Below are 21,607 nucleotides of genomic sequence, written 5' to 3'. Positions count from 1 at the left end.
AAAAAAAAAAAAAAAAGAAAAAGAAAGCTTTAAACCTAAAACAAAAAGGCCAAAGCAGACATCTAGAAAGAAAGCTATTTGGATGGACTTTTAAATGCAAGTATTAATATTCTCAAAGAGACCAGACATTTCATCTGTCAAATAAAAATACCTATTAAAAAAAGAACATTCAGAGAACAAATAGCTCTTTGAAGTTAAGCAATATGAGAACAGGAATGTAAGGTACAAAAGGTAGAATATGAAGTTAAGGAAATCTCAGCTAGGCACAGTGGCTCAAGCCTGATACCCTAGCACTTTGGGAGGCTGAGGTGGGAGGACCATTTGAGCCCAGGAGTTCAAGACCAGCTTGGGCAACATAGTGAGAGCCCATCTCTACAGAAAATATACTTAGCCAGGCATGGCGGCACATGCCTGTAGTATAAACTGTAAGACAGAAGAGATTAGATAAGAAAATTATATGGGCCAGTCCAGGAAATATAATAGCCAAATAATAGGAATTCCAGAAAAAGAAATTAAGGAACAAGTGAACAATGAAGGAGTCTATTGACTGCTTAGCACTGAGAATCAGAGTAGACCCACAGCAACTGACCTCATTAAATACCGTCGTATAACTCTTGGGATGAAGAGGGTAGCATCCAGGGAAAGAAAACAAATTTTATACATAGCATCAGGGGTTAGAATTGCCTTAATTTCTCAGCAGCAATATTATGAGCTAGAAAAATACCCTGAAAATTGTGAGGGAATTTAACTTCCAACCCAGAGTTCTGTACTGAACCAATCAAGTCTGAGGGTGGAAAGGTCCTTTTCAGACACCCAAGATCTCATTCACCTTCTTCCATATACCCTTTCTCAGGAAACTGAGAATGTCTCTCATAAAGATGAGGGAGTTGCCCAAAAAAAGAGGAGAGTGGGCTCCATTCCCAGAAAGAGGTGAGACCCTGTCTCAAAAAACCAAGCCAAAACCTTGAGCAAACAACAAAAAAAAACAATTATTAAGAAAACGTTGTGAGGAAAGAAACAGGATCTCAGCATCTGTATGGCCCAGATGTGAATAGTGTTTATGTAGTCATAACAATGTAAGCATTACTTTATGATCAGTTTTTATATATTTAATAGTTGGTTCACTAGCACTCTTCAATTCTGACCAATTGATTCTGAGGCGGTTTTGTATCATTATAAGTTGTGGATTTGAAGGTATGATATGTTTACATTGTTTATAGTCATTATGTGTTTTTGTTTTTTTTTTGAGATGGATTCTCTGTCACCCAGGCTGGAGTACAGTCGCACCATCTTGGCTCACCGTAACCTCTGCCTCTGAGGTGATTCTCTGCCTCAGCCTCCTGAGTAGCTGGGATTACAGGTGCCCGCCACCACACCTGGCTAATTTTTGTATTTTTAGTAGAGATGGGTTTCACCATATTGATCAGGCTTGTCTTGAACTCCTGACCTCAAGTGATCTGCCCACCTCAGCCTCCCAAAGTGCTGGGATTAGAGGCATGAGCCACTGCACCTGGGCTATAGTCATTACCCTGACTAATGCTCATTTCCCACTTTGGCGTAGTGGGAGCCACTTCAAGTTGGCCATTGGGCATTTTTTTTCTAACACAAAAGAGCTATGTTGAGGTATACTTTACATATGATAAAATTTATTCATTTGAAATAAACAGTTCAATCATTTTTATTAAATTTACAGAGTTGTGCAACCATCATCATAATCCAGATTTAGAACTTTTTGTTCGTTTGTTTTGAGATGGAGTTTTGCTTTTCTTGCCCAGACTGGAGTGCAGTGGCATAATCTCGGCTCACTGCTACCTCTGCCTCCCGATGTCAAGCCATTCTCCTGCCTCAGCCTCCCTAGTAGCTGGGATTATAGTCATGCACCACCATGCCTACCTAATTTTGTATTTTTAGTAGAGACAGTATTTCACCATGTTGGTCAGGCTGGTCTTGAACTCCTGACCTCAAGTGATCCACCTGCCTCAGCCTCCCAAAGTGCTGGGATTATAGGGGTGAGCCACCACACCCGGCCAGAACATTTTCATCAATACAAAAAGGTTCTTCCTGCCTGTTTGTAGTCAATCCCCATTTCTACTCCTAGACCCAGGCAACCACTAATCCACTTACTGTCTCTGGAGATTTTCCTTTTTTTAGGGTATTTCATATAAGTAGAATCATATATTATGTGGTCTTTTGCATCTGACTTCTTTCATTTACCATGTTTTTGAGTTTTATGCATATTGTAGCTTGCCCTGTGTACTTGACGCCTTTTTATTGCTAAGTAGTATTCCATTGTATGTGATATTCCAACGCTTATCACTGTTCAACAGTTGATGGACATTTAGATTGCTGCTACTTTTTGGTGAATATTTTCACACAAATCTTAGTGTGGACATATCTTTAAATTTCTCTTGGATAGATACCTAGATATTGCTAGGTCATATTGTAAATTTATGTTTAACTTTTTTTTTTTTGAGAGAGAGAATCTCACTTTATCGCCAGGATGGAGTACAGTGATGAAATCCTGGCTTACTGCAACTTCCATTTTCTAGTTTCAAGCAATTCTTCTGCTTCAGCCTCCTGAGTAGCTGGGACTACAGGCACCACCACACACGGCTAATTTTTTGTACTTTTAGTAGAGACAGGATTTCACCATGTTGGTCAGGATGGTCTCGATCTCTTGACCTTGTGATCTGCCAGCCTTGGCCTCCCAAAGTGCTGGGATTACAGGCGTTAGCACTGTGCCTGGCCTGTTTAACTTTTTAAGAAATGCCCCAAACTGTTTTCCAAAGGGATTATATCATTTTACATTCCCACCAACAATGTATGAGTGTTCTGTTTTTTCACATCCTCACTAATACTTGTTATTGTCTGTCTTTTTTATTATAGTAGTCCCCCCCTTATCAGGAGTCTTGCTTTCTCTGGTTTCAGTTACCCCAGGTATGGTACAATAAGATATTTGGTGGAGAGGAGAGACCACATTCCGTAGTAACTTTTATTACAGAATCCTGTTAGAATTGTTGTATCTTATTGTTGATTATTATTGCTGATCTCTATGCCTAATTTATAAATGAAACTTTATCATAAGTATGTATGTACAGGAAAAAACATAATGTATATAAAGTTCAGTACTATCTGCATTTCAGGCATCTCCTGGGGGTCTTGGAACAGATTCGCTGAAGATAACAGGGAACTATTGCATAGCCATCCCAGTGGATGTGAGATAACCTCATTGTAGGATTTTTTTGGTTTTTGTTCGTTTGTTTATTGAGTCAGGGTCTCACTCTGTCACCCAGGCTGGAATGCATTGGTGCAGTCTGGCCCCACTGCAACCTCCACCTCCTGGGCTCAAATGACCCTCCCGCTTCAGCCTCCCAAGTAGCTGAAACTACAGGCATGTGCCACCATGACTGGCTACGTCTTGTATTTTTTTGTAAAGGTGGGGTCTCCCCATGTTACCCAGGGGCTGCTCTTAAACTCCTGAGCTCAAGTGATCCACCCTCCTCAGCCTCCCAAACTGCTAGGATTACAAGTGTCACCGTGCCTGACCTCATTGTAGTTTTGATTTGAATTTCTCTAATGAGAAATGATATTAAGTATCTTAAGTATCTTTTTTTTTTTTTTTTTTTTTGAGACAGAGTATCACTCTTGTTACCAAGGCTGGAGTGCGCAATGGCGTGACCTCGGCTCACCACAACCTCTGCCTCCTGGGTTCAGGCAATTCTCCTGCCTCAGCCTCCTGAGTAGCTGGGATTACAGGCACACGCCACCATGCCCAGCTAATTTTTTGTACTTTTAGCAGAGACAGGGTTTCACCATGTTGACCAGGATGGTCTCGATCTCTTGACCTTGTGATCCACCCATCTCGGCCTCCCAAAGTGCTGGGATTACAGGCATGAGCCACCGCGCCCGGCCGATATTAAGTATCTTTTTATGAGCTTATTTGTCATTCACCTATCATCTTCTACTGAAATGTCTATGTAAATCTTTTGCACCCATTTTTAAATTTGATTGTCTTTATTGAGTTGTAAGTATTCTTTATATATTCTTGATAAAAGTCCCTTATGAGAAATATTTGCAAATATTCTTTGAGTTTGTAGCTCAACTTTTAATCCTTTTAATGGTATCTTTTGAATTTTTGGCCAGGCTGGTGTTGAACTCCTGACCTCAAGTGATCCACCCCCCTTGGCCTCCCAAAGTGCTGGAATTACAGGAGTGCACCACTCCACCTGGCCAGATTTTTTCTTTTATGTTGTGATTTTGACACCATGTCTAAGAACTCTTATGTAACCACAAGTCACAAAGATTTTCTCCTGTGTTTTCTTCTAACAGTCTTACAGTTTTAGCACTTACAGTTAAGTCAATGATCCATTTGGTTAGTTTTTATATGTGGTATGAGATTGTGAATCTAAATTTATCCTATTGCTTGTGGATACCCAATTCTCCCAGCATTGTTTGTTGAAAAGACTGTCCTTTCTCCATTGAATTGTATTGGCACCTTTGTTGAAAATCAGTTGGCCATGAGTGTAATTCTGGGCCATTTTGACATTTACTTCTTTTTTTGCTTGAAGATGGAGTCTTGCCTGGTTGCCCAGGCTAATCTCAACCTTCTGGGTTCAAGCAATCCCCATGCCTCAGCCTCCCAAGTAGCTTGGATTATAGGCATGTGCCACAGTGTCCAGAGACATTTACATATTTTTAAGGGAAAGCAGAGCTGAGAGGATATGTGTGTATAAGTGTATAGCATGGAGACTCAAAGCATGGTACCAAACTATTGACAATGGCTAACTCCTTGTGGGAGACTGGAAGTATCTGAAGGATGGGGATTACCTTTCCATCCTGTTAAATATATTTGAATCTTTTAAAATGAGATTGTGTCAAGAAAATAAAAGACAAGTCACAGACTGAGAGAACATATTTGCAAAAGATGTATCTGATAAAAGACTATTATCCAGAAGATACAAAGAGCTCTTAAAACTCAGCAATAAGGAAATGAACAACCCAGTTAAAAGTGGGCAAAAGACATAAACAGATACCTTACCATAGAAGATAATACAGTTGGCAAATAAGCATATGAAAAGATGCTCAACATCATATGTCATTAGGGAACTACAAAACAACAGTGAGATACTACCACATGCCTACTAGAACAGTGAAAATTCAAAACGCTGCCAGCACCAAATGCTGGGGAGGGCATGGAGCAATAGGAACTTTCCATTTGCTGGCTGTGGGAATGCAAAATGTTAAATCCACTTTAGAAGACAGTTTGGCATTTGCTTGCAAAACTAAACATACTCCTACCATACGATCCAGCAATTGCGCTCCAAATGAGTTGAAAACTTATGTCCATGTAAAAACCTGCACACGAATGTTTTTAGCAGTACAGCAGCTTTGTTCATAATTGCCAAAACATGGAGGCAGCCAAGATGTCCTTCAGTGGAGGAATGGATAAATAAAAATACAGAGAGAGATTGTGTTCACATTGTGTAATTTAAGAAACAAAAACATTTAGGATATCTTTTCTACCATTTTAGTCAAAAATAATCCAGGAGAGTTAGTCATATGTGATTCTTTATAGAGATTTTGGAGATTTGTAAGACGAGAGACAACAGTAAACAATTTTGCCATAAAAATTATTGATTGAAACACTAAATTGAGAATGACTCAGTCCAATTTTAATAACTCATCATATCTGAATCACCATTCTCAATTTTTTTTAATCTTCAGCTCGTTAGTTTATAAATTTAATATGGTTAACCTTAGTCTGATAAACTTGTGCTTTATTAACAGATAGAAGATGTAATCCACAAATTCAACAATCTGACCAAACTTGAGGAATCTGGGTGGCAAGCCAATAATAATGTGAATAATAATACAAATAAAAATGTCTTTAGGGTAAGTTTGTGGGTTTTATATCTGAGTTTTTTTTTCTGGTTAAGGAACTGTTCTGCATACATCCAAATTTCTAATACAGATTCTTCTAATGATTTCTTGTTTTTAAGTTTTAAAAACATTTAGCTTTAGAGTTCTCATTATTTTGCAAAGTTAAGTCTGTACGTTACAGTGTACTGATTACTTTTGAAGAAAGCAAGGAAATTGATCAACATAAAATTTAGGATAGTTACGTCTAGAGAGAAGAAAGGAGGGGCTGTGATTGAATTGGGGTAACAAGAGCGTTTCTAAGTTATCAGATAGTGGATACATGAGTGTTGATTTCATTCTTTAAACTGTGCTTATACATTTTGATATTATAATAATAGTAGTAGATCATTTACATAATGCTTAGTATGTGCCAAATATTATTCCAAGTACTTTATATATATTAGTGAATCCTTAAAACAGTCATATGAAATGGATGCTGTTATCCTTGTTGCTTTGTTAACATGATAGATTTTTGTTCTTATCTGTTTCTAGTAATTATTTTTCTAGTAATGTTTTTGAATTCAAAGTTTTTGGCTTGGGTGCACACTTTTCAAACTGAGCATTGTCAGTTTTATGATTTTAGAAAAATGCATGTATAAACCTGAGTTGTCTAGATAAGTATTTTGTTATGCTGTGTAATCCAAATAAAAACTGTCTTGAATTCTATCTTAGGAGTTTAACTTGTTAAAGTATTTTTTTTTAAACATATTCAAAAATATTTTACTAGGCTAGGTGTAGTGACTCACACCTGTAATCCCCGTACTTTGAGAGGCCGAGGCAGGTGGATCACCTGAGGTCGGGAGTTCAAGACCAGCCTGACCAACATGGAGAAACCCTGTCTCTACTAAAAATACAAAATTAGCTGGGCACTAATTAGTGGCGGCACATCCCTGTAATCCCAGATGTTTGGGAGGCTGAGGCAGGAGAATCACTTGAGCCCAGGAGGCAGAGGTTGCAGTGAGCCAAGATCGTGCTATTGCACTCCAGCCTGGGCAATAAGTGTGAAACTCCATCTCAAAATAAATCTTTTTATTAATAAAGTCTCACAACAAGGACCCTGAGGATGGTGATTAAATTAATTGAATGGATTTCAAAACTACTAAATAGGGAAGGATTCTACTTCATTATTAAAGCTACTGTGGATATTTCATATTAAGGATTTAGTACTGGAAATATTAATATCAGTGATGCAGATCATGGCTGTGTCTTAAAGAGATTTGTAATTCTGCCTGTTATCAGCAGGTGTCTCTCTCCTTCTACTTTATTTTATAGGCTACTGTTAAGATTATCAACAAATAAAGCTAATTTTTTATACTATACTTGAATACCACTCCCTACTACCTCTTATTTATTAATCCCTCATTCCATCAGTCTGTTTTGTTTCTTCCCCCCTTTCTTGTATCAGTCTATAAACATGTTAAGTGTCTTATTGTTTTTTTTTTTCATTAAAACAAAGCTGTGGTGTCTGCTTCTCCCTTTAATTATATGTACACCCCCATTTTTCTTTCTTTCTTCCCAGTCACTGACAAGTATCCTAAAATGTTGTCTATACTCTATAATTTTTGTTCCTTTATTTTTCTAACTCGTTGCAATTCGGTATTCCCCTCTATAATTTTAGAATAGTTATCTAGATTATTAGTTCACTAGTTGCTTAAGTTATTACACACTTAATTTTAAAATCTAACCCTTCTAGATCAGGTGTGGTGGCTCACACCTGTTATCCCAGCACTTTGGGAGGCTAAGGCGGATCACAAGGTCAGGAGCTAGAGACCATCCTGGCTAACATGGTGAAACCCTGTCTCTACTAAAAATAAAAAATTAGCCAGGGAAGCATGGTGGTAGGCGCCTGTAATCTCAGCTACTCAGGAGGCTAGGTAGGAGAATCTCTTGAACCCAGGAGGCAGAGGTTGCAGTGAGCCGAGATCATGCCACTGTACTCCAGCCTGGGTGACAGAGTGAGACCTCATTACAAAAAATAAATAAATAAAAATAAATTTAAAAATCTAATTCTTCTGCAGTATTGCACAACCTTGGCTCACTGCAACCTCTGCCTCCTGAGTTCAAGCGATTCTCCTGCCTCCCAAGTAACTGGGATTACAGGCACGCACTGCCACACCTGGGTAATTTTTTATATTTTTAGTAGAGATGGGGTTTCACCATGTTAGACTGGTCTCGAACTCCTGACCTCAGATGATCTATCCACCTCCAACTCCCAAAATGCAGGGATTATAGGCATGAGCCACTGCACCTAGCTTTTTTTTTTTTTGGAGATAGAATTTTGCTGTGTCACCCAGGCTGGAGTACAGTGGTATCATCTCAGCTCACTGAAACCTCTGTCTCCCGCGTTCAAACTGTTCTTGGGTCTCAGCCTCCCCAGTAGCTGGGATTACAGGCATGTGCCACGACACCCAACTAATTTTCTTTTTGTATTTTTATTTTTATTTTGGTATTTTATTTTTTGAAACAGGTTCTAGCTCTGTTGCCCAGGCTAGAGTGGAGTGGCACAATCTTGGCTCACTCCAACCTCTGCCTCCTGGGTTCAAGCACTTCTCCCACCTCAGCCTCCCGAGTAGCTGGTACTACAGGCATCTGCCACCACGCCCAGCTAATTTTTTGTATTTTTAGCGGAGCTGGTGTTGCGCCATGTTGACCAGGCTGGTCTGGAACTCCTGGCCTCAAGTGATCTGCCTGCCTCAGCCTCCCAAAGTGCTGGCATTAGAGGCATGAGCCACCATGCCCGGCTTACTTTCTAATTTTTGAAATTATATTCTGCTGATTTCCTTTCTACTACTTTGCCTATTCTTCAGTCATGTTTGCATATTTGTTTTCCATTTATCCCTTAAATGTTTTTGATGTTTAGAATTTCTACCTCTACTCTCCTTTCCTTCCATAATTTTCCTGTGCAATCTTATCCAACCTATGATGATCCCCAAGTCTGTATTTCAAACCATTCTTACTAAGCTCTAATTCTATATATCATGACTCAATATGTTTTAAAAATCAATATGTCCCAAACTGACAGCATCTCCACACACACCAGTGTTGCCCTGTCTCAAATAATGCTATTACCATCCCACCAGGTGTTCAAGATAGAAGTCTCAGTATCTCTTTCGGTTCTTCCCTTTCTCTATTTCACCATCTCCACCCCACACACATCCAATAGGTCAGAAAGTTCCCTCACTTCTGCCTTTTAAATATCTCTTGAATCTGTCCACCTTTTTCCATGTCTTACTCCTTAGTCTGAGCAATCTTTCTAAAACACCAGCTTGATAATGTTAATCTTCTGCTTAAAAATCACCAATAACTGTATTCCCTCATCCTCTGTATAAATTGTGACTCTTAAAAACTGTTACATGCAGGTGATGTTATAATCTAGCTATTGTTTATCTCTCACCAACTCCAGGTCGCTTTCTTTCATTTCTGGCTTTGGAAACATCTATTTACCCCTTGCCTCACCCTATCTTTTAGTTTGAAAAAATGTGATTTCAGCATAGGTGCCACTTCCTGCAACCTTTTCTGGTATCTGAAGATTGGTTTAGGTGTCATCCTTATTTATTTTCTTTTAATGTTTTAATTTTTTTCTTTTTTTATTTACTTTTTTTCTCTTTTTTAGGGTATCATGGTTATAATCTGAAGGATGCCCCCTAAATTTATCTCTTAACAGGACATAGATCCTTCTTACTGTCCTTCCCTAGATCTTTCACTAAGCTGCAAACTCCTTGAGGGCAGGAACTCTGTTTTTTAACTTTTTAACTCTTTTAGCACAGACTGGGAACTTGATAAATATATGATGAATGTGAAATACTTTATGTATACTTTATTTTTCTTTTAAAAAATTAAATGTGTAAGTGATGAATTTGTGTATATCTGTTGTGTGTTTTTTTTATAGGATGATAGTGGGCAGCTTTACTATATGTCAGTTTTTCTTTGCAGAAAAAAGTTGTCTCAGGTATAGAGAGTAAACCAAAACAGGATGATACTGGAAGAATTGCAGCGAGAAATCGCCTAGCTGCCATAAAAAAAGCAATGAGAGAGAGAATTAAGCAGGAAGAACATGCAGAGGTAGTAGCCTCTGTAATTCCAAAGGAAATTGATAAAATAGTGTTTGATGCTGGATTTTTCAGAGTTGAAAGTCCTGTTAAATCATTCCCAGGTTAGTGTTTGTTTTTGTTTTGCTTTGTTTTGTTTTTGCTGAGACTACTTAAGAGAAATATTTGGGATGGATGGGGGCTTGTATAAGGTGAAAAATACTTTTTACATGAAGAGATAAAAGTTTTTCTGTGATTTTTAGAAAATAGACTATGCTTACTCACAAACACGTAAATCACATTTTGATGGGTATGATCAGATTAGTTGAAGTGTGATATGTCTTCTAAGATTGCTTTTGTGTTTTCCTTTTTTTTTTTGAGACAGTTTCACTCTTGTTACCCAGGCTAGAGTGCAATGGCACGATTTCGGCTCACTGCAACCTCTGCCTCCTGGGTTCAGGCAATTCTCCTGCCTCAGCGTCCTGAGTAGCTGGGATTACAGGCACGCGCCACCATGCCCAGCTACTTTTTTGTATTTTTAGTAGAGGTGGGGTTTCACCATGTTGACCAGGATGGTCTCGATCTCTTGACCTCGTGATCCACCCTCCTCGGCCTCCCAAAGTGCTGGGATTACAGGCGTGAGCCACCGCGCCTGGCCTGCTTTTGTGTTTTCTAAGTGATTTCACATCTGTAATTACCACATAATCCTACAGTCTATAAAAAGGTCACAGGCTCCCAAGAGTTAAGATAAATGATGGAAGCGTGAAGAAGGAAGGTGATTTTCTTTAGGTCAGTTAGAAGTTTGGTTAGAATTTAAAATGCAAAGGAAACTTGAGCATCTAGCTATCACATTTCTCTATCTGTGCTTTAAAATGAAGTTTACGTGCAGTGTGTGTTGGGTCATACCTGTAATCCCAGTATTTTGAGAGGCCAAGGCAGGAGGATCACTTGAAGCTAAGAGTTTGAGACCAGCCTGGGCAACTTAGTGAGATCCCCCCTCTACAAAAAAATAAAAAATTACCTGAGCCTGGCGGTACATGCCTGTAGTCCCAGCTACTTGGGAGGCTGGGACAGTAGGATCACTTGAGCCCCGCAGTGAAGGTTACAGCAAGCTATGATTATGCCCCATTACTCTAGGCTGTGTGTGACAGAGCAAGACTCTATCTGTAAAAAATAAAAGGAAGTTTATGCAAGGTTGGGTTGATTTTATTTGCATTTGTATTAAAAGTTTTGCTCAGATCTTTTTGAAACGCAGTAAATGTACTAATTTTCCAATTTAAAAATATTCCAATAAAAGCAGTTTGTTTGTTTCTTTTTCAAGATGGAGTTTTGTTCTTGTTGCCCAGGCTGGAGTGATGCAATGGCACGATCTCAGCTCACTGCAACCTCTACCTCCCGGGTTCAAGTGATTCTCCTGCCTCAGCCTCCTGAGTAGCTGGGATTAGAGTCATGCTCCACCATGCCCGCTAATTTTGTATTTTTAGTAGAGACAGAGTTTCTCCATGTTGGCCAGGCTGGTCTCAAACTCCCGACCTTAGGTGATCCACCCGCCTTGGACTCCCAAAGTGCCGGGATTACAGGCATGAGCCACCGCACCCGGCCAAAAGCAGTTTTTAATACTTCAGGGAGTCATTTTTTAAAAATTATTTTCTAACTGTATTTGTCAATATCTATTTTTCACAGATTATTTTTAATTTATCTCAATTTATATTATTTATAAGCCATAGATGCCCACCAGGAAGTTAAGTAAACCTAAATTGTTCTCTAATACCTGCTATCTGGTATTGACAGTGATTCTCATGAATGTTGTAACTTTCTTGTCAGTTTAGGTATCAAATCTGTGTACTTCTGTTTCCTTTAAGCAGCTGCACTCCCTGGATACCTAGGCATCTCCACTACTGCTAATAACATAGCCCCATGCTACTACTTGTCAAGGATCTTAGTGGTTTTTATAGCTATGAGCTCATCATTCTCTATTCTTTCACATACTCAACTCAGTCCTTATAGATAGGGAGATTAAGGTTTATGGCAAAAATTGATCTTTTTTAAACTCTTTTAAAATTGAGTTTTAGTTACAGAGCACATAGTTTATATGAGGCTTATTGCAGAACAGTAGTTTCTGAAGAAGCCTTCTGATTCCATTTGCCAGTCTCTAGAAGCAACTTCTTTTCAATTCTTATTGGAGTCTTTTGTTGTTTACTACCATCTCTCTTGACAAGATTTGATCTTTTTGAAAACACATTTTTATTCTGGTAGACTTTAAAATTTTTCTTTCCTGTACTGTTTTCTTCTACTTCCTGGAGATTTCCTCAACTTTTCATGCTGGCTATCATGTTTTTAATTCCCAAGAGCCCTTTCTTAATCTACAGATGTTCATTTTATAGCATTCTGCACTTGTTTCATAAGTGTATTGTCTTTAATGATATTAATGATATGGATTTATGGATATCAATATCATTAAAGATAAGACAATATACTATCATTAAGGATATTAATGATAGCTTTTATGTTTTTTTCATCTACTGTAGTATTTGTTTCAGGGTACTTTCATCTGTTGGTTTTTGGTTTGTGTCTCTTGTATGAGAGGCTGTCTACAGGAATCTGGTGATCTCTCACTGCCTGTACCTGGTTAAGAATAGGGTGCTAAAAAGCTGACTGGAAAACTCTGTAAACCTCGGTAGGACCTTTACTGTGGGGGCCCTAATGTTAGCTGGGCCGTTATGCTGGGAGACTATACATCACTGCGTTTAAGACTTTTCTCATAGTCTACTCAGATTCCCCAGAGAATATGCTTTCCATTTGCTTCCTGGAAGGTATAATTCTGGCTGCCAGCCTTTCAAGAGCTATGTGGGGGAAGAAAGTTAAGTGTCTCAACACTTTATATGTAAATACTCATTTATTTCCCTTATTTTCCATGCAGTACCCCGTCTTTCAACTGTGTCTCATGTCCTCTAAATCAGAGACCCTTCTGTTTTTGGTGATGGGGAGCGGGTGGTGACAGTTGTTCTGCTCTGCAGAATGAGGAAAGGAATCTGAGCTCTACTTGTTTAAACTGACTTTGAGCCAGTCCTTCTGTGTTTAGCTCCATTTTCATCTCCACTTGCAGAGGTACTTGGAGCCACCAATTCTTTCGAGGGGTTATTTGGTAGAAACTGGGTTGTTCTCATTTTTCTTGATTGGTGGCTTAGAATTTATTTTCTTTAGTCTGCTAAGTAAAGTCCCACTCAACAAAATCTACATTAGAGCTTCCAAAATGTTCTTGCGATTGTTGCTATCTCTTTAGTTTCTTTTGTCCTTGTAGAGTTCTGCTTTTTAAGATGATCTCTGACTGGGCTTGTGGCCCATGCCTGTAATCCCAGCACTTTGGGAGGCTGAGGTCAGGAGTTCAAGACCAGCCTGGCCAAAATGGTGAAACCCTGTCTCTACTAAAAATACAAAAAATTAGCCAGGCGTGGTGGTGAGACCTGTAATCCTAGCTGCTTGGGAGTGAAACTCTGTCTTAAAAAATAAAAAATAAATTAAAAAGATTATCTTTGTTCAGGCCAGGCACAGTGGCTCACGCCTGTAATCCCAGCACTTTGGGAGTCTGAGGCAGGTGGATCACTGAGGTCAGGAGTTCAAGACCAGCCTGGCTAACATGGTGAAACACCATCTCTACTAAAAATACAAAAATTAGCCAGGCGTGGTGGCACACACCTGTAGTCCCAGCTTCTGGGGAGGCTTAGGAGAATTGCTGGAAGCTGGGAGGCAGAGGTTGCAGTGAGCTGAGTTCACACCACTGCACTCCAGCCTTGGTGACAGAGTGAGACTCTGTCTCAAAAGAAAAAAAGAAAATAGATTATCTCTGTTCATGTTAAAGTCGTGAGATGTCAAAAGGAAACAGCATCTAATATGGATGTTCAATACTGTCTTTATCAGAAAGTCCCAGGCATTTGTCTTTAACAGACATTGGCAGGAGAAAGAGGCTAATTGATAGGATTTGCACTGTATTCCTAGTTAAAATGAAAAGCGAAAGAACTATTTGGTATTGAGGTGATTTCTCTCATCTTCTAGGACTCTCTGTCTCTTCTGAATGTCCTTCTCAAAGACTTAGAGCACCTAAGTCTGTCAGCAAAGCTGTATCTCAGAGTAGAAATGAGGTGAGCCTTCCACGAAAAACTACATCACCAGAGAATGATGATTCTGAGAATACTAAAAGTGAACATGTGAAGACAACTTTATTTTTGAATATTCCTGAAAGCAGGTATTTTTTTAAACATGTTATTAAGAGTTTAACAGTTGCTGATACTAAATATTGTTTCAGATTGTTAAGCTGGTAAAAGGTGCCAGACATAAATTTTTAATTAAATTTCATAATGACCCTGCAACATATAGTCAATACTCTCTTTTTATAAAAGAGGAAACTAAAGCTTAAGATTTCAGGATACTAAATGGTCATGTTTAGATGGGCAAAGTAAATTCTGCACCACTAAGAAGTAAAGATGCAACATGGTATCCTTCAGTGCTAAACATACTGCAGCTTTGGTGCTCAATAGTTCTGAGCTGAGAAGAGCTCTGTGCCTTACTTACTAGCTATGCAACTTTAGGGCAAGTAATTAACTCTCTTTAGCTTCACTTTCATCATCTGCAAAGCAGCAGTGCTAATGCCTCTCCAAGGTGGTTGAGTGATAGACACTTTTTACCAGTCTTTGTAGAAAATACCTTGAGATTGTTGTCTTGACAGGTGGCAGAGCATATTGAAGGGGGACTAAATGTGTACTGAACAACTATTATGGGCTAGGATTTTTAGTTTGTTTGTTTATAGGGTTTGTTTTGTTTTTGTTTTTTTGGAGGTGGAGTCTCACTCTGTTGCCCAGGCTGGAGTGCAGTGCCACAATCTCAGCTCACTGCAGTCTCTGCCTCCCAGGTTCAAGTGATTCTTTTTTTTTTTTTCTTTGAGACGGAGTTTCCCTCGTTACCCAGACTGGAGTGCAGTGGCGCAATCTCGGCTCACCGTTCCTCCGCCTCCTGGGTTCAGGCAATTCTCCTGCCTCAGCCTCCTGAGTAGCTGGGATTACAGGCATGCACCACCATGCCCAGCTAATTTTTTGTATTTTTAGTAGAGGCAGGATTTCACCATGTTGACCAGGATGGTCTCGATCTCTTGACCTCATGATCCACCCTCCTCGGCCTCCCAAAGTGCTGGCATTACAGGTGTGAGCCACCGCACCCGGCCTCAAGCAATTCTTCTGCCTCAGCATCCTGAGTTGCTGAGACTACAGGCGTGTGCCACCATTCCTGACTAATTTTTCTATTTTTAGTAGATACAGGATTTCACCATGTTGGCCAGGCTGGTGTCAAACTCCTGACTTCAGGTGATTCACCTACATCAGCTTCCCAAAGTGCTGGGATTAAAGGCGTGAGCCACCATGCCCAGCTGATTCTACGTTCTTATCAGTGTCATCTCATTTATTCTCGCAACAATCCTATGAGGTACTAGATACTCATTTTTCTTTTCTTGTATTTATTTTTTATTTTTTAAAGATGGGGTTTCACCATGTTGGTCAGGCTGGTCTTGAACTCCCGACCTCAGGTGATCCGCCCGCCTTGGCCTCCAAAGTGCTTGGATTACAGGCATGCCGGCCTGATACTCATTTTTCAAGTGAGAAAACCTGAAAAGTTAGTAATTTACCTAAATTCAGCTTGTATTCGGGGCAACCATATGCTGCCTGCATTCTTTTACTATACAGTACTGCCTCTGCACAAATGCATCAAAGTTACCCAAACAGTCCTTGTTAGAGGAACATAAATGCATACCAAGTCTGATGGGAAAAAGATACTTCAAGTAAAAAATAAAATGACAGTATTGTGCCAAGAGAAGACTATTGGGCTTATTGCTAATCTGAAAATGAGACAGCATAGACTATGAGGCATTGCAGCAAATGAAGTTATATAAATAAATCAAGGAAGAAGGGAGGGAGGGAGAAAAGGAAGAAAGGCAAGGCAAATGAAGTTTTTGTTCTTAAATATTTCACTCAAATATTTCATGCAATGAGTTTTAAAAATTTCTTATTTTTGGCTAGGTGCAATGCTCACAGCTGTAATCACAGCATTTTGGGAGGCTGAGGTGGGCAGATCACTTGAGGTCAGGAGTTTGAGACCAGCCTGGCCAACATGGTGAAACACCTCATCTCTGCTAAAAAAAATACAAAAATTAGCTAGTCGTGTTCAGGGGTGTCTGTAATCCCAGCTACTTGGGATGCTAAGGCAGGAGAATCACTTGAATCCAGGAGGCAGAGGTTGCAGAGCTGAGATCGTGCAACTGCACTCCATCCTGAATGACAGTGAGACTTCATCTTAAAAATGAAGTAAAATAAGATTTCTGATTTTTAGTATATTTAGCCTTTATGGAGACTAAAATATTTTAGGTGTTCTGAAATGCATGGATTATAAAATACTAATTTATTGTCATTTCTTACATGCTACTTTACTTTTTACTTATAGTCTACTATTGTTTGCTGAGAAGATTCATAATTGCATTTGAGTCATACGTACTTTTTTTTAATTAAAAAAAAAATTTTTTTTTAAGATGGAGTCTCACCCTGTCACCCAGGCTGGAGTGCAATGGTGGGATCTCGGCTCATTGCAATCTCCACCTCCTGGGTTCAAGTGATTCTCCTGCCTCAGCCTCCCAAATAGCTGGGATTACATACAGGTGCATGCCACCACACCCAGCTAATTTTTTGTATCTTTAGAATAGACAGGGTTTCACCATGTTGGCTAGGCTGGTCTCAAATTCCTGACTTCGTGACCTGCCCGCCTCGGCCTCCCAAAGTGCTGGGATTACAGGCATGAGCCACTGCACCCGGCCCCAGCATACTTTTTTAAAAAAAACAACTTGGAAAAAGTGGAGACATATTTCTTTTTTTTTTTTTTTAATGGAATCTTACTCTGTCCCCCAGGCTGTAGTACAGTGGCATGATCTTGGCTCACTGCAACCTCTGCTTCCCAGGATCAAGCAATTCTCCTGCTTCAGCCTCCCAAGTTGCTAGGACTACAGGGCCGTGTCACCACACCCAGCTAATTTTTTGTATTTTTAGTAGAGACAGCGTTTCACCATGTTAGCCAGGATGGTTTCAATCTCCCTTACGTCGTGATCTGCCTGCCTTGGCCTCCCAAGTGCTAGGATTACAGGTGTGAGCCACTGTGCCTGGCCAAGACAGATATTTGTAATAAGATACAAATTAAGAACTTCAGGATGAGATTACCTTGTATTCTAACTCAATGATTGTCCAGCTGGAGTTAGCTACATTTACTTGTTAACAAGCAACAGGCTTAAGAACATCATAACTCCTCCTGTCCTGGCTTTTGAACAATTCGTTCAGATAATATTATAGAAATAGTATGATTGAAGGCATGTTTTTCCGCAGGTACCTGTACTCCAGCTCAGGGATTAACAAGTAACAAGTAAATATAGCTAACTTCAGCTAGAAAATAGTTGAGTTGTTGCTTTTGTCTCCAGAAGTCACCTTCGTTTGACTTTTCTCTAGTATATAGCTCTGGGTTGGCTGAGATTCAGAGTATTGCTGGTGGACCCACCTGAGCCTGACTGACTACCATGATAACAGACTTGGAGCTTTCTGGGGAAGAATGTATTTAGTTTGTAAGGATATTCTGCAGTAGCTGTAGTCCACATCCAATCTATCTGGATTAGGCCTGATCTTGCACCAGGCTCCATGTTTGGTCCATTCCCTAAACTAATTGCTGCCATAAAGGATAGACTCAAAACACAAGTGAAACGATAACAATATGTTTAATTATGAGTGTAATGCTACTTTTTTTCTTCTTTAGGAACAGCATAGTAGAAGATGCTCAGAGTCCTGGATTACCAGATTTAATTGAAGAAAACCATGTAAGTACAATTCCAATGTGGTTAGATAGCCCAGTATGTCATATGTTCATACATTATATAAAGTAATTTCATAAACAACCCCCAGAATTTCCTTTGGAAATCTAAATCAGTCATATAGAATGGTGGTTCTTGTTTCAGTGACATTTGGGTTGTTTAAAACAATAGTGTCATTTTGCATTCTTCAACTCGTATCAGGATGAATATGAAACCAGTGAACTAGAGCAGAAATCAGTATACTTTGGCCCCTATTTTTACAGGTCATATTTTATTGTAACAGCCACACATTTGTTTATGTATTCTATCTGGCTGCTTTTGCAGTACAGTGGTAGAGTTGAGTACTTATGACAGAGACCCTGTGGCTCACAAACCTATTTACTGTTTGGTCCTTTACAGAAAATGTTTGCCAGTCTCTGAGCTAGAGTATAGATACTTGCTGAGAAACTTGACTTCATTCATACTATTTCTATAATATCTGAACCAGTCATTCAAGAAGCAGGACAGTAGGGTTTATAATGTTCTTAAGCCTGGGTCCAGGATGTTATCCTTCTGTTTTTCTTATGCCTAATGGCGACAAGACTTTTAAAATTTGTTACAAGTAATTAAATTGATAATTAAATATAATGCCATTTTTTACTTCCAGGATGTAAATAAGACAAACTTGAAGATGGATTGTTTGCCCAGTGAGAGAATGAGTTTGCCTCTTCTTGCTGGTGGAGTAGCAAATGATATAAATACTAACAAAAAAGAAGGAATTTCAGATGATGTGAAAGGAATGGAATTGAATTCTTCAGTTACATCACAGGATATTTTGATGAGTAGCCCTGAAAAAAATATAGCTTCAGAAAATAACGTCTTAGAACAAGAGGAAACAAAAATTTCTCAGTCGGGTGAGATCTTTAAAATATATTTAAATGAGGCTTTGTTAAAGAAATAAACTTGGATTAAGGTATAAATTATCCTATAAGGTCCATTTTACATTAGACCTAACTGTTTGGGTTCTTCATTGTTAGTGAAGACCCTGAATTAGAAAAATTCCCTCAAGCATTTTTTTATTTCTTCTTCTTTTCAGCACATATCCCCAAATCTTTCTTCAAAATATCCTATTTTTCTTCCCTACTGCCTAGTTCTTCCTATATTGTTGTGATTGTTCTGTAATAGGAAATGACTCCTATATTTTTGTTACAATGTGTGCCAGTTTCCTCTGCTATTTTCATCAATTTCTCTATAGCTGGTCTAAATGGGGCATAAGGTAAAACGAAAGGTTATAACCTTGGCCAGACATTTAATGTCCTCCACCTGTTCTTCATCAGCATCTCCGGGGTACCTTTAATATTACAAGCTGAGATTTGTTTACAGAAGACTCCTTTTCTCAGCTCACTGCAATCTCTGTCTCTTGGGTTCAAGTGATTCTTATGCCTCAGCCTCCCGAGTAGCTGGGATTACAGGTGCCCCCCCCCCACCACGCCCTACTAATTTTTGTATTTTTAGTAGAGTCAGAGTTTCCCCATGATGTCCAGGCTGGTCTCAAACTCCTGACCTCGGGTGATTCCCCCCACCTTCAGCCTCCCAAAGTGCTAGGATTACAAGTGTGAGCCATCTCACCTGGCAAAAGACTCCTTTTATACTAAAGTTAAGGATAAGAATTTAACCAAGAAATTTAACTACATTTTTTAAAATGTTATAGCATAAAATGGTCTATATTTTTGTCTTAGCATTTGATATGTGGAGCTTTTCATATTTTTCGAAGCTGTGTCCATTTCTAACAACTCTTGAATGTGAGAATATTCTTTAAAAAGTTAATTTTTTTTGTTTTTCAGTACTACTTGATAATAAAAGTCTCATTACTGAATGCCACCTTCTTGATTCAGTAAGTCTTCCAACTTAATTTGACAAGTCCCTTTATATTTTAAATTTGTCTAATAAAATGAATATTGCTTTCTATTTGTGTACAAGGCTTAAAACATATCTTGTCATTGTTTTGCTTACTGTTCTTTTTCACAAAATGGAGAAAAAATTTGATGTTTATATACTTTATAGTGTGTTTCAGTGTTAAACCCTGAAGATTTGCTTCTCTATATGGTTTTTCTATCAAACTTGCTCTGACAAATGGGATATTGAATATTTGAATATATTTCTAAGTGATTCAAGAAAAATAAAAGGCAAAGTTTCTGCCCTTCTGGGGAAATAATGTCTATGCCACCTTCAGTCATCACTGGTTATTTATATTCTGCTATTTTAAGTGGATACTCCCCTGCTTTTACTTATGGTGACCTCTTGCCTCTAATTCTGGTTTAAACAGCCCTTTTGTGAAGCCTTCTGTAAAAAGCTCTTATCTCTCCCATGTTAATTTATATGTAGGTATAGGTGCACATAGGCGTACAATGTGTACATTTCATCTCTTATTAAGGGTATAATATGAATATATTCCAAAAATACGATTTCAGAAATCTAATTCCTTATTTACTGCAAATTCCACATTAGGAAGAACTGTGTGATTCGTAGCTTTGATACTGGCACTGTGGCATGAATTAAATAGTGCTATCTTTCCTACTGTTTATAGCATTGGTTTCAGCCCTACCACAGACATTTTTTATGAGGGGGGGGCGGTAGAGAAGGAGTTTCACTCTTATCACCCACGCTGAAGTGTAATGTTGTGGTCTTGGCTCATGGCAACCTCCACCTCCCAGGTTCAAGTGATTCTCCTGCCTCAGCCTCCTGAGTAGCTGGGATTATAGGCACCTGCCACCATGCCTGGCTAATTTTTATATTTTTTAGTAGAAATGGGTTTCACCATGTTGGCCAGGCTGGTCTCAAACTCCTGACCTCAGGTGATCCATCTGCCTCAGCCTGGGATTACAAAGCCTGGGATAATCAAAGTGCTGAGATTACAGGCGTGAAACCACCATGCCCAGCCAACATTTTTATTTCAATAATCTGGAGTAGGGATTTGTCATTTTTCTTCGTCAAGTGATTTTTTTTTTTTATTTACTTTTTTCTTTTATTTTTAGAGATGGCGTTTCTCCATGTTGGTCAGGCTGGTCTCGAACTCCTGACCGCAGGTGATCGCCCTCCTTGGCCTCCCAAAGTGCTGGGATTACAGGTGTGAGCCACTGTGCCTGGCTCATCAAGTGATTCTTTTATTGTTTACACCTCTGGTTTATAGCCTCACCTTGGAATTTTCTGGGACTAACTACTAGAATAGATCAGGAAATGGCCTTGGTTTTATTTATCTTTAATCTCCGAATATAAAAAACTCATTCAGCTACAATTTTTGTTAACTACTTGAAGCCTAGCAGATACTTAGCATCCTTAAGCCACTAATTCCTTAAAGACCCTTGTATATCTTGGCTTTCATTATTTTTCAAAGTTGGCTTCTTTGTGGTCAGGCTCTGGGCTGCCCTGTGTCTCAGGAGCAGGATGAAATGTGTTACTGTGACCCATATACCATTCTTTCTTGGTCTTAGCCTTCTTTAATCATGAACTGAGACCAAGTGCTTTAAGCATAAGACCAACTTACGTAAACCTGATTTAACCCTGTTCCCAGATTGAACTCTGAATGATTGAATCTGAGAATATATATTGTTATAAGTAAATCCAGAGATTACCAAAGCATATTTTGTTTTAATATATTAGTAATGTAATTAAAAGTACATCACAGTTATCTTATGTATTATCTCATTGATAAATCTTAGTACCTTATTTAGTCTGATTTTTTTTCCACTTCTGTAAATATTAGTATTTAGATGTCTATTATAGACCCAAATTATTG

General features: G+C 38.9%; 1 protein-coding gene across 4 annotated transcripts in view; it reads left to right on the top strand.

The window, feature by feature from the left end:
- Window positions 1-21,607, top strand: part of DLGAP5 (DLG associated protein 5) — a 45,911-nt gene that overhangs the window by 23,409 nt on the left and 895 nt on the right. For all 4 annotated transcript variants that reach the window (XM_009006066.5, XM_035260580.3, XM_078334992.1 and 1 more), the window contains 6 exons: window positions 5,788-5,892; window positions 9,853-10,072; window positions 14,001-14,190; window positions 17,778-17,838; window positions 18,479-18,725; window positions 19,656-19,705. In XM_009006066.5, coding sequence (XP_009004314.1) covers window positions 5,788-5,892; window positions 9,853-10,072; window positions 14,001-14,190; window positions 17,778-17,838; window positions 18,479-18,725; window positions 19,656-19,705 — 873 coding nt within the window. The remainder of the gene's footprint in view (window positions 1-5,787; window positions 5,893-9,852; window positions 10,073-14,000; window positions 14,191-17,777; window positions 17,839-18,478; window positions 18,726-19,655; window positions 19,706-21,607) is intronic.

This window comes from Callithrix jacchus, chromosome 8 (genome assembly GCF_049354715.1).
Source record: "Callithrix jacchus isolate 240 chromosome 8, calJac240_pri, whole genome shotgun sequence".
In the NCBI taxonomy this organism is placed as follows: Eukaryota; Metazoa; Chordata; class Mammalia; order Primates; family Cebidae; genus Callithrix; species Callithrix jacchus.
Note: the sequence above shows the minus strand (reverse complement) of the source record. Positions and strands in the feature narration are given on the sequence as shown.